The 16,765-nt window shown below is 37.1% G+C and overlaps 1 protein-coding gene across 1 annotated transcript in view; it reads right to left on the bottom strand.

Annotated features, from left to right (window-relative positions):
• Positions 1–259: 259 nt before the first annotated feature.
• The window catches only part of LOC145213410 (uncharacterized), a 28,919-nt gene continuing 12,413 nt past the window's right edge, over positions 260–16,765 (bottom strand). Inside the window, exons 20-42 of the mRNA XM_080081665.1 lie at positions 16,262–16,462; positions 15,478–15,606; positions 14,916–15,025; positions 14,558–14,726; positions 13,078–13,323; positions 12,346–12,465; positions 11,952–12,093; positions 11,267–11,429; positions 10,966–11,117; positions 10,519–10,626; positions 9,780–9,965; positions 8,994–9,160; positions 7,900–7,980; positions 7,011–7,199; positions 6,343–6,504; positions 5,393–5,501; positions 4,855–4,977; positions 4,540–4,620; positions 4,006–4,129; positions 2,662–2,784; positions 2,047–2,223; positions 1,521–1,608; positions 260–1,010 (exon numbers count right to left, since the gene is read on the bottom strand). Of these exons, the coding sequence (XP_079937791.1) occupies positions 846–1,010; positions 1,521–1,608; positions 2,047–2,223; positions 2,662–2,784; positions 4,006–4,129; positions 4,540–4,620; positions 4,855–4,977; positions 5,393–5,501; positions 6,343–6,504; positions 7,011–7,199; positions 7,900–7,980; positions 8,994–9,160; positions 9,780–9,965; positions 10,519–10,626; positions 10,966–11,117; positions 11,267–11,429; positions 11,952–12,093; positions 12,346–12,465; positions 13,078–13,323; positions 14,558–14,726; positions 14,916–15,025; positions 15,478–15,606; positions 16,262–16,462 (3,315 nt within the window). The 3' untranslated portion in view covers positions 260–845. The remainder of the gene's footprint in view (positions 1,011–1,520; positions 1,609–2,046; positions 2,224–2,661; positions 2,785–4,005; positions 4,130–4,539; positions 4,621–4,854; positions 4,978–5,392; positions 5,502–6,342; positions 6,505–7,010; positions 7,200–7,899; positions 7,981–8,993; positions 9,161–9,779; positions 9,966–10,518; positions 10,627–10,965; positions 11,118–11,266; positions 11,430–11,951; positions 12,094–12,345; positions 12,466–13,077; positions 13,324–14,557; positions 14,727–14,915; positions 15,026–15,477; positions 15,607–16,261; positions 16,463–16,765) is intronic.

Here is a 16,765-nt window from a genome sequence, read left to right as displayed (position 1 = left end):
GTTATGACGTAGTTAAAAGGATTGTGCGGTTCCGTAGGCTATTAAGCAAAAAATACACCTTTCAAATTTGAGATCGTAAAAGATTCGGTTTCGGCAGAATCATTTGAAACCGAATCTTTGCAAATAATAGCCAATTTGGCCGAATAAATGGCCAAATTGAAAATTCCGTACATGACTACTTTATTACATACAGGCTACCCACAGCTAAACTCCATTGCCTTGTCGGGAAGCTTTTTCCATTTTCCAAGTTGTGTCTAAGCACACGCACACCGTTACTTTTAATTACAACTCAGCGTAGATATTAACACGGTGCTGTGGATACGAGAACATATGAAACAGTACGTAGGAGCAGCAGTGCATGGAAGAAAGGTTTTAACAAAATTTTTTTTTGCGTTAAATGATGATTGCCAAAAAAACGGTGTTTATTAGAAAATTTTTAATTTTTCTAGCAACTTTAATGACAATACACATGCAGTGGGCATTCCTACAACTTAAACAGTAAACACTTTTCTCTAGTGGCTCGTTTCAGGAAATACTAAAAAGTTAATTAAATAACGACAAATGGCTTATTGCGTCTCCAAAATCTCCAAAGAGCTACTTATAAAAACGCCAAGAAAATTGAAAATGCCACCACAAACAGGAGAAAATACGTGTAAGTTTGAGGCGAGATAAATAATGCATCTCGCTTGACAAACTGATATCTTTGCCAGTTCATTACGCAAATGACTTATAAAATTAGGTCTCAATTTGATATCTGCAAATATACGCGAGTGCAGGAGAGGAAACCCGAAATTTCGAGTAAAAATAGATACTGAATACAATAAGCATGCTCTGTGGCCTTTTCGTTAAACTTCCGTTGATGGCACTTGACCATATTTGGATCCTGACGCCATGTCTCTGCGTCGGGCCGGTTTAGCAGGCGCTGCTTTGCGGGTTGTTGAGCTTTGCACAGGTCGCCATCTTAAACGCGCACTAACGTCATCGGAATAGGCGTCAGACGTACTGCCTTCCTGCAAGGAGATACGATTTTTTTAATAGAATTTGTAGTAAGCGTTGGGACGGGAGTTTAAACTTTTTTTGTTTGAAAGCCATCTGTAGTTAATACTTAGGATAACATGACTAGAGATATACCGACACGTATTTTTAAGGTCGTTACCGATTATCGGTACTCAAGTAGGCCCATAACCGATATGTAAAGCCGATATTTTAATTGCAGTAGGTCTATTTTTGTACCTTTTCAACTTTTTGTCTTAATACCGATTAGCAAATGGCTATTGCTCAAGGCATCTCACAACGCACTGCGTTTTTTTATGTGACAAAATTACTTGACTAAATTACTATTTCTCTGACAAACTGCCGCTGTAGGACGAAATTTGCACAGGAAAAAAAGGGCACATCCTGACTTAGAAATTTATTTTCTCATAACCTTGAGCAAGTTTCGTTTCAGCACTAAACTATGAAATACCCGGTATCTAGTACTTGGCCCCTCAGTGACAGTGACAAAATGTAATACGACATACCTCACTGCTTGGCACTACAGTGTCGCTGTCAGTCGCCGTGTTGATCAATGTTTCACTGTCGGTGTTCGTGTCAACCGAAATAGCGTCACTGCAAAAATAAATTTCTTCACAACATGACTACAATAGAGAAAAGCCTACAATTGGTCCAATTATTCGGGTGTCTTGTCACAAAAGCACCCTAATTTACTTAGCTTAGTGGCCAGTTTCTGGTCATAACCTATTGTCATCTTTATTATAGGCCTGTCAATTAAACTTTCGGGTCAAAACAGGCTTCTCAAAAACGGTTCGGACCGGGATCGTACTTTTGATTTCGGGGTCGGGCTCGAATTTCAGCCCCGCTTACAACACTGGTATGCTTATTGGATGTAGGTTATTATTTGGTTTATTATTGAAATGGATTTTTTGTGCACTGAAATTGTCGAGGCAGTTCGTTCGCAAGCGCTTATGGAAAACGCCACGTAGGTTTGACCGAAAAAAAGGTTTTGGCATCTATCAGAAAGTAAACTCATCGGGTTGTATCACTCACCAGTCACTTGTGCCGCTTGTCCATCTGCTTGTGTCGATTGATTGACAAGATGACGAAATATCACGTGACTCACGTAGGTTGGACATGTCGCTCAATGCCGATGATCTCTTGACCGTGGGCGACGCTAGCGAGTCGGTCGACGCTGATAGAGCAGCGTACCGGCGTTTGTTGGCGATTCTATGGAAAATGGTTTATGCTGGTTATAATTTGGTAAAGACACATTTTGTTGGTCTTTTTACTTCATTTTTGCTTTAATAAGTATGTGTAATATTCATACGGATTATTGTTTCAGGATTGTAAAATTAGTTTTAGTTAAAATAGCATTAGGAGGTAAAATAGGAATGACAATTTTTAAAATAACTTTTGGTTTGGGTCAGGAAAAGTGGTCAGCAGGGTTAATTATACCAACTTAAAATGTTCAAAAAAGGAGTTAAAAATTAAGTTTACAAACGATAAACAAATCTTTTCAATAATGCGTCTTCAGTCATTTTATACGCAGTAGGCTAAACTTCGGTTAATCAGGATATCCGCCTAATCCGGACAAATTTTGGCCAAACAGATCCGGATTGACCGAGGTAGGTTTATTGTAGTAAAGTCTTGTTGGTGAAAACTTACTTAACAGCTTCTCTGCTTCCACCCTTCATATTTCCTTTGCAACAGAACACTGAAGTTCGAGAACCTTCCACCGAACTGAGGTAAACAGCGCCACTAGTGATAGCAGGACCCAGAAATCGACCACTATATATGACAACACAAGCATTGTTAAAGGAGCAATGAACTATAAACGACCACCGAAAATAACTTGAAACACCACAGGCGTAGAAGACGGCATCAGTAAGCATTGTAAAAAAACTGCTTCATTATATTGCTTTATATTTTTTTTTTATATATACATTATATTTTTATGGACTTGCATTTGAAAAAATGAGTTTTGTCTACAGTACGAGTTAATTTCTATTTACAAATTGGTTTTTATTTAAGTACGCTGTATGTAGACAGTGCACACCGTTTCGACCTCTAAAGTCTCATCAGTGCAGCTAGGAACAAATTGGTCGCGACACTGTCTGCAGCTTACTTAAAAAAAAATTTGTAAATAAAAATTTAATTGTACTGTAGGTAAAAGTCATTTTTTTGAAATCCAAGTTGAAAAAACAGTGTCCACTGTCTGCAGCTTGCTTATCACTTATTTCCCTGGTGCGTTGATATTTTTGTTGTTGTTGTTTTAAAACATGCATAAGTGTTGATATTATGATTTTAACTAGAGATGTACCGAATATTCGGTTTGCCGAATTTATTCGGCCGAATCGGCCACTTTTGCAAAGATTCGGTTTCGGCCGAATAATTTGTTGCGATTCGGCCGAAACCGAATCTGTTACGAACGCATATTTAAAGCGTTAAACGTGTCTTTTCTGCTTAGTACCAACGAAAATCGCGCCAATCATTATCTTTTTTTACACATTATCGTTTTTCCACTGCAGACAAGTAATCAGTAATTCATTGTCGGGTTGGCAATCATGCTTGAGGCAATTTTAAACCCCACAGAACTAAAATAGGGACTAAACACAACCATTCTGCACTAATTGCCTGGTAGATAAACATATATTTTCATGTCAAACGCATAGCGTACGGCTTCGCGTGACGTCATAAATGATTCGGTTGATTCGGCCGAATTTATTCGGCAAAACCACCGAATATTCGGTTTCGGCCGAATCGAAATTTTGCCGATTCGGTACATCACTAATTTTACCCTACATCTTATGATGTTAACCGCAATATTGCAGCACGGAAAAAAGAAATTAAATCGAAATGATGGACTAACTAAATACTTGCGGTTTTTAACATCGTTTGATTAAAAACGTATTTGCCGGACAACTGCCAAAAAGCACAGTGTCATAAACATGTAGGTTTGACAAACATGAAAATGCTCTGTTTCACACAACCTGCAGCTAGAAATAATACCTTGGAAATGATAAGAATGAATGGTCGATCACTGCCTCCTCTGCTGATACATCTTGTGTAGAATCAAGTTGTAATATTTCCACAGAATTAAATTGGACCACGACAAGATATGGTTCTCTGTATTCTAAAACAAACAAAAAATCACCAAAATTTTAAAAAAAATTACTATGTGCAAAAATATAAAAATTTTCAGGCTTTAGGCTGTTGGGTGACTGAAATAAAAATGAGTTTTGAAAAGTTAGTTTTACGATTATGGCAAGGCATTTTGAAGAGTTGAGCAGGAATTAGGATATTAGTGGACCAAATCCGACCATCACTTTACGGACCGCAGCTCTACATTAAACAACTGAGGTGTGATATTTTTTAACGCCATGTTGATCAAAATATACACGACACAAAAACAGAAGTTATGTTGATCATATTGGTGTTTAGCTAAGTTCAGAGAAAAACAAGGAAAAGTTGCAAGTGACAGAACTCTTCTTGGGTGACGAATGATAATAATGTAAATAATTAAAACTTCTGCCATATATTTACCGAACGACAAAGGCATTCTTGACCAGCTGATCTGTCCTTCTCTTGTCAACCGTCCAAATCCATCAACAAACAAACCGAATTCTAAACACAATGTAACAATAATAATAAGACACAAAAAATAATATTCAAAGAATTTTACGAAGATGGTTGGAAATGGCGTCATAATTGACATTGTTACGTAACTTAAATAGTTACTTAAGGGCATGATAACTGATTTACACTTTATAATGCGCTGTACAAATTATACGGATCTGCCTATTAAGTATTAACCACAAAACAACATCTCTTACTCTGAACTTGTCACATTTAACTAACCGTGGAAGCAGAGTAGGAATTCCTGCCTTCCCTCTTCATCTTTTATTTTCAACACAGCAACAGGAAAGATGCTGGAATCCTTGAGACGACGGGATAAAGCGCGATCGCCGATGTTAAGGAATTCTGCAGGAATACATAGGGTATAAAAGCATGATGTATTACATGATGAGTAAGCTGCAGACAGTGCACATTGTTTCCACCCATAGGGTTCATCAGTACAGCAATTAAAAAAAATGACTGTATTGGCACAGCCCATTTGCGGTTATGAACAGATTTGCGGTTATGAACAGATTTGGTGAGGCATGGCTTTTTAGCCTGTTACTTCCAAAAACTGGAATGCCGGTCAATGTTTTTGTCACCAAATAAACAGATGTGTGCTTATAGGTAGAAACATGGGATGCTTTCAAATCGATTTTATATTTGGAAAGTTAGTACGCTGGAATTTCTTTTGTATTGTTTTGTCCACGAGACTCCAAATATGGAATACAACTAAGATATTTAATGTAAAAAGATGCGGTGTTTAAGGAATAAATTTTACCGTCGATTTTGTAGTCGGTGAGATCGATTTCGTAGAAGGTGTTCGTTCCTATGATAACACTACAAGCGGTGAAAAGCATACAAGTGCACGGTTCGCTGGTTGCAACCTCCTGCAAGACAAAGCATTTGTCAAACGTCGAAACAACCTCGGGGATGATTAGATATTAACAATGTCAAAAACCTACAAAGTTTAAGTTTGTCCCTGGTCTAGTAAAACGTTCCCTTGTTTATTTTAAAATAAACCCTGGTCTAGTAAAACGCGTTCCCTTGTTTATTTTAAAATATACTCGATTGTTTTTTGTGTGGATCGGAAAAACAGTTTTTTACATGATTCGAACAACGGGCGCTACGGATCCGGATCTGTATTTCCGAATCCAGTATGTATACGAATCCGGATCAGTATTTATACGAATCCAATATGTATACGAATCCGGATCAGTATTTATACGAATCCAGTATGTATATGAATCCGGTTCAGTATATATACGAATCCAGTATTTATACGAATCCACTATGTAAATGAATCCGGATCACTATATATATACGAATCCGTATCAGTGTATATACGAATCCGGATCAGTATTTATACGAATCCAGTATGTATGCGAATCCGGATCAGTATATATACGAATCCAGTATGTATATGAATCCGGATCACTATATATACGAATCCAGTATTTATACGAATCCGTATCAGTGTATATACGAATCCGGATCAGTGTTTATACGAATCCGGATCAGTATATATACGAATCCAGTATTTATACGAACATACAAATCCGGATGAGTATTTTTATGTCTGTATATGGATCACGCGTCCAGGACCACTGGGCACAATTCTTAATTTGCGATTCGGAAAAGGTCGCCCACTGACTACAGAACGACTGACGCCCTTCTCATGTATGAAAGTGACTGATACGAAAAGCCTAAGAGCGCAGAATGTTTACTCACCTTTTGTTTGCAAAACTTCTTCAGTCGTTCGTTGTACTTAAGAATGGTGACACTTGATGCAGAAGCCGCACACAAGTAGTAGACTCCCTCCGCGTGACCACATGCGATCACGTGACAGTTCTCTACCTCGGCGTCCTGCACCGCCACCTTGTGGTCGGTGATCTGTAAATCGGGATTTTGGGAAATTACGAATTTTTGTTAACTTATTTGGGGTAATTTTTGGAAACAAATTTTGTAGCAACAATATTTTTTTAAAACGTGTTTAATTTCTTTTTTTGTGATTATTACTTCGGTCTTTTGAAACTTACACAAACTATTTTCTTCAACAATTAGCCATTTTGTTGAAATTAAAGTCAAAAATTGTAAAAAAGGGAAAAAAATTATAACCTACCCGCAAGAAAAAAAGAACGAAATTTTTGGAATTATTAAACTGATGTGTTTCGATCTGTCTCATTTTTACCACAACACCATTTTAACGAGACGAAAAAAACTCTTTCATGTGATATTAAACAATGAAACTTTATTTAATCTAAGATGAATACAATTAAACTGAGATCAGTCCTGAAGCGTCGATGCAGACCAGCGATCACGGCATACTTATTGCAAATCAAACTACGCCAGGCCTAGCCTGCGGTTATTTAGTCTAACTTTAACATTCCGAAACTTACCGTGGAAATGTCGAATGTAACAAGTCGGTGTTTGGATCCTTCAATAGCGACAACTTGATGTTTAGAAAGTAAAATCATCTGAAAAACCTTCCCCACTCCTTTCACCTGAGTCATGTTAGCTCGTGTTGATACAGCTGATGTACTTGGGGCAAGTAGGTAAAGTCCCTCGTCACAACCGAACAAAATATGCTGCAATAAATGTTATGGGGTTATTGGCAAGTAGTTATATTCAGGGTTGACAAGCCGTCCTTATTTATATTTGTCCTTACTTTAAAGGACAATGTCTTAGAATAGTTTATTGTCCTTATTTCTAAGAAATGTCCTTGTTTATGACTTCAGTCCTGATTTTGTCTTATTTTCAACAATTACAAGTCAAATCCCTGCTAGAATTAAAATTAAACCTAGACCTTGAGTCTTTTCTACATAAAAAAGAGCTGCTGGAACAGATTGCTCCTGGCATAAAAATAGAATTATGTCATGGCTCGTATAAATGCAACGATTTGGTCGGAAACGTTTGTTTCGTTTCGTATGAAAATTTATTTTTTCGGTTGTGGTTATTTTAGCGTCCATGTCGATAGCAACTCTGGCTATATGAGACTATAGCATACAATCACGACAGCAGGAAATTTTTTTCTTTAAAAGAGAAAAATTTCAGTTTTGTGTTTTTGGTGCAATTTCTGTGTTATACATATCTAAAAAAATTGGACACTTTTGTTTGAAAAAAAAAACGTTCAAATTTTGATTTGATACGTGTAATCAAAGTCTCGAATTCGGAACGACACAACGCAGCTCGATTTGGTTGGCTGTATTTTGACTACGTGCTGGTATTTAGAGCAAATGTAGTAAAAAACTTGTTTTTAGCGAATTGTATAAGCATTGTTTTTGTTACCTTGTCAGATATGGGAAGGGAACAGTTCATTTCCAGTTTTTCATCGCTTAATAAAGTCAAAATTTCATTTCCGAGAATTTTCTGCAAAGAAAAAAGTTGAAGATTACCGACAGCCGCATGAATCTTCCACGTCCGAGCTGTAAATCGGGCAAGGCTTTTCGGCCCGGGTTGAGGCTGAGCGTTTTTTTTTTTTTTTGACAAACGGGCTTGATTCGGGCCGGATTTTTTGTGTCAATATTTTTTAAATATCAATTGCCTAGCTAACTAGCTAGTTACTGGACTTAACTTAATGCCAAACAGCCTTAAAACGTCTTGTTTATTCCATTGTCTTTAATTGCTCAGTGTAATCAAATTTTCGGGCCAAAACGGGCTTCTCAAAAACGTTGTCCGTTCGGACCAGCATGCAACTCTGCTAAACGTCATTAAGCAACATCGTCTAGCACAGTTGTTCCCAAACTTTCTCATATTTTTTTCAAAACGGTCCCTTTGCCATTATTTCGAGGGCTCGCGGTCCTTAAGCCTAAATGTGTGTTTCATAAAAACGAAAGATGATTGCATGATTTTAGCTAGTTATGCAAAATTGCGCATAACAATCATCCAAAGACAGCATGTGACATCACAAACAGGACAAAAAACATTACAATTGTGCGCGAACAATTGCATTTTTGATAGTTGCATTCAATAAAGGCCATTGTTTAGAAATGGAGGCAGTCGATTCTCAATTTTACTTTGATTAAAACTTATTTAGTGGCACAAACTGACGCCAAATAAGATTATAGAATTACTTCAACCGCTTCGTGGTCCCCCCAAAATTGCCCCACGGACCCCTAAAGGACCGCGGACCCCAGTTTGGGAACCGCTGGTCTAGCAATAGGCTGTATGTGTAGGTGCTTTTATTAACACTACACACAATCCAAATCAGGCTATTGCAAAGCGCACTTTTTTAACATAATATGTTCATTTGTAGGCAAAGCAAAGAGGGTACAAATATTCGATGGGTTTAAAGGTAATGTTTAAATCTTAGTATAGTGTTCCAGGAATTGCTTTGCAGGCCACGAAAAGAAATACTTCTTGGTCGAATTTTGCTGACTTACCGCATTATTGCTAATGTTTCGCGATCCGTTGTGTCGTGACGTCACCGCCTCGAGTTTTTCGACCCACTGGTGTTTCTCGGCGTAACCGGCTGCGAGGAAAAATACTGAACGGGCTGGCCAACACGAATTGCTTGAACCAGTGTGAATCTTAAACACGTAAGGAAGATCTGAAACAAAGCCAATAAATTGAAAATAGGTATACAAAATAGATTGTTTTTACATTTTTTGGGGGTGGTTAGAGGTGTTTGTTGCTTTTTTTAAATAACCTGATTGTGCGACAGTAGATAAACTCAAGCGACTATACAGAAAATGTTGTGAAACTTTTGCGATTTGCGTAGTTCTTATGTTGGTTTTTAAATAGTTGTTCATAGATTGTGAGTCTGAAAGACATGAAAACGTTTTTTTTTATTTTCTGCTTGGACAAATAGGATTCCACCGTCAAAAAAATATTACACCGCAGTAAAACGCAAAAAACTCTCTGTGGACCACGCGACACTTCAAAGACCCGAAAGTGTGAAAAAAGACACTGGACCATAATGAAAATGGGCGAAAAAGGGCGTTTCGGGGCTATTGGGCATTTGATTATATTCAGCAACTGGATACTTAGCTTGGTAATTTATATTTTAAGAAACTACTGACACAGAATCTAAAGTCAGGCCCGGATCAAGCCCATTGGTTACACAAAATCAACACCCGGACCCGGCCCGACTTACAACTGTTGTAAATACATTACTGTTGAAAAAACCTCAGCTTACAGTAGGAAAAAATCTCAATAATACCACGAACCTTGTCTAGCAGTGCCTGGTAGTTCCGCTTGGCTGACGTCGGTGTGTACGTAAGCGGCCTTGCTCAAGTCGATGACGTCATCCTTTTCACCTTTAGACGGAGACTTTGCGTTGAGGGGAAGAATTCGAAGGTGTGTGGAAGTTAGACGGACTGTACGTGATGCCCAAGAATCGTCGCCACACAACACTGAAAATATTGGAAGTATGCAGTTTTCCATACAACTTGTGAAAAATATGGTGAAAATAAATTATATTTGAAAATTTTTTTTTTTTTGTTTTTGTTTTTTTTTGTTGCATAACAACGGGTTTCAAAAAAATGGGGATACACTTTTTTTTTCATTTGCTTTGTTTAGAAATATAATTTTCGGAATGAACATTTATACACGTAATAGTACCCGAAGGGGCTATTTTAAAGGTGATTAGGTACTAAATAGGTAAACAAAAATTGAAACCATTCTTTTACAAATCCAAAATGAGAAAAAAATTGCCACGGTTTAAAATTAAAATTGCAAACAAAAGGATTTTTGGGAACATTTTTGTTCACAATGCTTTCCCCTTCCGGTAAATACTTTTGTTGCCAGCTTTATAAAAATAATGCTCAAGACAAATGGAGAATTACTAAACACAGATTTATTTGCACAGAATAGATCCAATATCAACTTGAAAGCAAAACCAGCATCCATTTGAGTATGCAGTGCAACTAGTTAAGTGCTGCAGATGCAGAAAAGCAGTTCACCAACCTTTTAAGCAACCGTGCATTTGATCCTGGTTCCCGCCTTTAAACACACAAGTTATAGGGGAAAGATTCGATGGTTTTGTCCCCTCTTTGAACTGTTCGAATAAACCGCCTGAAATACATCAAAACAAACGTTTACATTTTCCAACTCCGAATCCCATTAAAAAATTACCAATTCGACTATGGGTTTAAATTCGAAGAAACACAACTATTCTGTTGTGTAGCACCACTGTTTAACTGATAAACGATCTTATGTTGTCATGTCAAACGTGTAGCGTACGACTTTTTGTGACGTCATAAACTATTCGGTTGATGCGGCCGAACTTATCCGACAAAACTGGTTTCGGCCGAATTTAAATTCAGCTGCACCTCTAGCATAAAGGCAAGTTACTTTGAAAACAACAAAACAAAATTTTTGAAAACAACAAAACAAAATCAAAGGATTGTTTACCTGGTAATCCACACGTATTAGTGACACTTTTCTTGCATTTCGTGTGACACGTGACCGAACATTCGGAGCAGCGCAGCGAACTGTGACCGAAATGGATGATCGCTAGGCACACTGAACACCGGGTGGCGCGCGTGCATAGCCATGTTGAAAGTCTGCCAATAAAAATAATTGGATAAGTACAACAGGCCTAAGATGCCAACAGTTGTAATCAGATTTTAAATCCCTATTTGAAAGCATATATTGATTGTAAACAATACAAAAACAGCTTTGGCAGCTCATACTTGATTATGTATCACTGTACCTGTGTGGTATATTGTGATGCATTCTTGGCTTCGATCTGAGTTTGCCTCCTTTCGACGTGGGAGATATAGTGGATGATGGGGCGGGAGATTTTACAATGGATGAGATGGCAGCAATTGAGCCTGGGCTTAAAGGTGTGTCCATACCGTGTTTTATACGTTTCACTGAAAAAAGCAACAATAAAATAATAAGCACGGATTTTGTGATGAGACAGTTTGCAACAATAAAATAATAAGCACGGATTTTGTGATGAGACACTTTTTTTATTTTAAAACCCTGGAATAGCTGGTAGAGCTACTAACACCATAACTTACAACAGACCCACATCTTGCTAAATTTCGATAGGTGGCGCAAATAGCTGAATTATTAATTTAGCAGATAAAGAGAAGGGTTGGATAATTAGCTTTTATAAATTTTAGAATCTAAATTTTGCTAAATGTTCGGTTGACGTGAAGCATGGTGATAGATTTCTGGGAAAATTCCGTGATTGGACAATTTCATCTTTACGTTTGTAAAGGGAATTTAAAAACTTTACTTTAAAGGCGGGTGATTTTATTCCTGTTTCGGTCTTTTAGATTACTGATAAAAAAAGGTATTGCTCTGATTAACTTTAACTCAGGAACCAATGAAAAATACACACATTTTCCTATATTGTAATTGTACCACAAACTTATTTTATCATTTACCTTTAGTGTTACTATCCTGTAGCTCCGACCGCAGCATGTTAACTTGTTGCTGCAACCTTACATTGGAGGCTTTTTCTTCTTCCAACAAATCGCACAATTCCCTGTACTGCAGTGGTGCCTGATATACCGTCGTTTTCTTTTGCTAGAAACAAAAAAACAATGCAACTTTAGACGATTACGTCCTAATAAAGAAAATTGCATTTATACAGGTTCGTTATACAGTAAAACTCGGTTAAACCCGATTTGGTTAATCAGGATCTTCGCCCAACTCGGAAAATACTTGAGGTACAAATGATTTGTAATGTGGTAAGGCTTCAACTAATCGACATCGGTCAATCCAGGTTTTTAATTTGTAATTAGTCATAACGTCGGATGCTGATGACGTCATATGTACCTTTTTCTTCTTTTTGTCGCTGGATTCGAGTTCTTCGACGCGCGATTGAAGGAAATCAATAAGTTTGATTTGTTGGGCTCCGGTGCAGTTTAATCTCACCAACTCATGCGAATGTTCAAGCTAAAAAAAAAGAAGCCAAGATTAAAAATGGATTTGGGTAAAATTGGATTCAGGTACACTTACATACAAAATATAACTTTGAATATGCGTAAAACAACAAAAAATAAAGATTAATTGCGATTATAATTTACGGAAACTAAAAAACGGTTAAATTTTTTGTGGCAATCTAACAACATTTGGGTTGTGTTATATGACACACAAAATATGTAGCTTTCAGGTCCTAAATAGAAATACAGCCAGTTTCCGAACTAATGATTGGCCAAAACTACAGACAACTCTTTGGCAGAGCACCAGGTGAGTAAAACTATCAACTATCCTTTTCAATTATTCAAAAAGTGATTTTTTTTACATAATTGACTTTTGTGTATTTTGTATACATTTATGTACTAATCACCAAACAGTGGTTCTTAAAATGGGGTCAAATTAACTATTGTATAGTCAGCGAAAATAATTTCAAAGATTTCATGAAAGTGGTTATTAGGGAAATAAAATTTAGGTGTTCTGAAAAATACAAAAAAAAGTTTTTTGGAGATTCCATCTGTTCCTACGTATGACATTTTAAAACGTTTGATGATTATTTTTCGTGCCACATAAAAGTAACACTGAACCCACCTTTTCCGTCTCCATTCTATTCAGGAGTTGAGTCTTTTCCTTTTCAGCTTCGTCACACCGGTCGATCTCGATGTGCAGTTGATGTTCGGATCGCGAAAGGCTTTGTTGCATCACAATCAAGTCCGACTTAATACGTTCTAATTCATTCTCTGCTCGATCGCGACAATCTTTCTCCGCAGTCAGTTTTCTTTGAACTCCAGTAGCATTTAGTTCCAACATTTTGTAACGGCGTTCTAAGTCCCGAAACTGTAGAATAGGTAATAGAAATGAGCCTAGCTTGAAAAGAAACTGGAATGTTCTAGAATAAAATACCGGTTCCTGTTCTAGAACAGTGTTTTTGTTTTCCGGAATGGTTACTTTTATTATTTAACGAAACAATTGCTTGCTAAATCCGGTTCTAGAACAACATAGGTAAAAGTAGGCTAGCTTGAAAATAACCTAGAATGTTCCAGAAAAAATCAGACAATCCTGTTCTACATCAGCGTTTTTGTTTTCCGGAATGGTTCTAAAACACGATTTTTTTTGTTTAACAAAACAATTCCTTTCTAAATCTGTTTCTAGAACAACATAGGTAACAGAAATCGAAAAAAGCAAGCTTAAAAAGAACCTAGAATGTTCTAAAAAAGAATACCGAAACCTCTTCTAGAACCGGTTTTTGTTTTCTGTAATGGTTCTAGAACACTTACTTTTAATATTGAACAAAACAATTGCTTGCGAAATCCTTTTCTATGGCAACATAGGTAAAAGAAAGGCTAGCTTGAAAATAACCTACAATGTTCTAAAAGAAAATACGATATTCTGCTTTAGGAACTACGTTTTTAACGGTCGTAGAAAACTTGTTTTTTTGTTGGTAAGCAAAAACAATTTGTTTATCCATTTGTTTATCGTGCACTGTACTAGTCGCATTCAGTGTTATTTACCCTGACGAAGACGACCTGTACAGTAGGGATGTGCCAAAACTGCAAATGTTCTGTTTGGTCGAGCACCGAGCATCTCACTTTAATGATCGGTGCTCGGCTGAGCGCGCTTGGTGCATTATGACGTCACAAAAAATCCCCTTTCTACGTTTTAGCTCTACTAGGTCTCTTACGTCACCAGCGGTGTATTAAGCTGTACAGGCCTCGGAAGTACACGTTTTTCCACAATCTAATACATTTGAAAAATCATTTGTTTTTGTTCATAGACACCCTTTCGAACACTAATTACGTATCTTAGCAGGGCATGAATATGCAAATTTAATGCTCGGGTCAGTTTGTGCAACTGCTCGGCCGAGCACCGAGCATTAAAAACAGCGATGCTCGGTACCGAGTACTCGGGTTCTGGCTCGGCTCGGCGCATCCCTACTGTACAGGACGTCGAAACGTCGGAATAAAATTACATTTGCCAGAAGAGCTCTATAAGTTTAATACGCAACGATTGTTTTATTTTATTTTTTTAAAGCTTTTTACACACAATAGTACATAGCAAATAAATATTTTACCTCCTCTGCAGATTCATGAGTTTGATTTATTTCCTCGCGAAGCTGAATCTTAAGTTCAGTGATTTGATCGCTATTATTCTGATCCATTTCACACATCTCGTTCCTCAACTCACGCTGCAAAGATTTCAACTCAACTTCGAGTGTAGAGCATTGACTCAAAGCCGAGTCCCTGGTGCAAACAAAAACATTGTAAGAGATAGTTACAACACTAACTATTAACCGCAAAAGTAACCACTACAGACCAGGTTTAAAGCCCAGGTCATATTTGTCAACATGGAACTGGTTCAAAACGGCCAAAAATTAAAGCGATTCGAAAAACTTTGGTTAGTAAAACAGGCCAAACATTTTCGATGTGTACCTTTCTCTTGTAAGAGCGTCTTGTTTTTCGATCAACTCATTGTTAAAAGTTTCCAATTCCTCGACTTGTCGTTCCAGCATGACACAGGATTCTTTCAACATGTCAGAAGTCTAAAAACATAAAATACACATTTCAACAAGTCTAATAACTGAAAAAATATCGATTTTTTTTCAAATCCAAATGTTAATTATCTAAAACAACTATATTTACACTTTAAATTATAAAAATGGAACAAGGTAAAAATAAAGTTAAACTTCGGCAAAGATTAAAACACAGTATCTCTGGTTTAGAAACATATTGAAAAAAGGTTTAAGCCAAAGCTACGGCAAAAAATAAAGTCTTATGAGTCGAGAGTGTGCTTTAGTTTGAATAAACGGACTTGAATCGTACCTGACTTTATACTCAGTCATTATTTTGCTGCATTTTAACCAACTTTCGGACTTTGATTAAAAAAATCGGTTTCGGACATAACTTTGGCATGAGCAACAATACCAGAAATTGTTTTTCAGTTTAGCTGAAACTATATGGAAATTGTTTCTGTAACACATGATGTGTCACTTACTTTTTCCAACTCTATTGCCTTCCTCGACTGAGTCAGTTGCTCACTTCCCAATCCTTCCAAATTCCTTTTCATTTCACGATTCTCTTTGACGAGTTTCTCGAATTTCGACGCTTGGGCAGAATTAGTATTCTAAAGAATTGCCAGAAAACAAAAAAACATGTGTACTTAACCTATTAAGCATATGTTTTTAGGAAGACATGTGTTTAAATGACCTAAGAAGTGCTAAAATGACAAAATGCTTCATTCGTATTGGTTTGTCTATTTTTGCTTTAAATTCATTTAAATTGTAGCTGCAGTGTACACTGTTTCGAACCATACAGTTTTATCAAATGCAGCTGGTGACAAGACATGGGCCACATTGACTAGTAAAGCTATCTAAAAGCACTTCAGTTTGTTGGGACTAACGGGTCCAAAAAACATGCATTACCAATTCTGTTCATTACCACAACACATAAACCACAAGGGAACTGCATCCAATGTGCAGTGTCTACAGCTTATTTATCTGTTACAACAAGTCCCTTATAAACAGTTTTATTTTCTTACAAATAATAGACCTTGGTTTAAGATTACCGATCCGCAATATTGGATCAAGCCTACGCCTTGCCATGTGGGAATGCTTGTTGAGCAGCTGATTCGGTATAACGCGTTCCCTAGGTCTGGCATACTAATATTGGATCAAATGTTGTTCGATTAACCGAAAATCGCTGGTAAACAAAGACAATTTACCGCAGAAAATTAAAGACTGTAAATTGTAGGTTAGAAACACCATTAGATCATATGCTACCTGCAGTTGACTACATTGTTTTCTATATTCTTCCACTTGTTGTTGCAACGGAACAAGTGCGGCGATTTCATTTTCACTTGAAGAACATTGATCTTGGAGGGATTTGCATTCCTGTTTTGTCCTGAAAAGTGCTGACTCAGCGGTTTCGAGTTTTTCTTGGAGATCCTCAATCGTTCTTGCTTGTTGCTCAACGGTTTGTCTCTATTCAAAGAAAGGCACCATGATTTAATGCCCTGTTTGTAAGATACGAAATACTAGATGATTATATATTAGCAAGAATGCGTTGGGTATTGCGACGTTATGACTGTGTGATAGGTATGCTTGTTTTGTTCCCAAAATGCTAAGCAAGTGCATATCAAACAGTCTTAGGTCGTTTTGTAAATTTTAAATTTAGTGCTAGGAACTGTGTCATTTATTACATCAGATTATGGTGGAGCGTAAAAACAAACTTTTTATTTTTTGTATTAGTGTAAATATAGGTGATGGGGCAAAAGGGTCAAAAGT

The sequence above is a fragment of the Phallusia mammillata genome, chromosome 2 (assembly GCF_965637545.1).
Source record: "Phallusia mammillata chromosome 2, kaPhaMamm4.hap1.1, whole genome shotgun sequence".
In the NCBI taxonomy this organism is placed as follows: domain Eukaryota; kingdom Metazoa; phylum Chordata; class Ascidiacea; order Phlebobranchia; family Ascidiidae; genus Phallusia; species Phallusia mammillata.
Note: the sequence above shows the minus strand (reverse complement) of the source record. Positions and strands in the feature narration are given on the sequence as shown.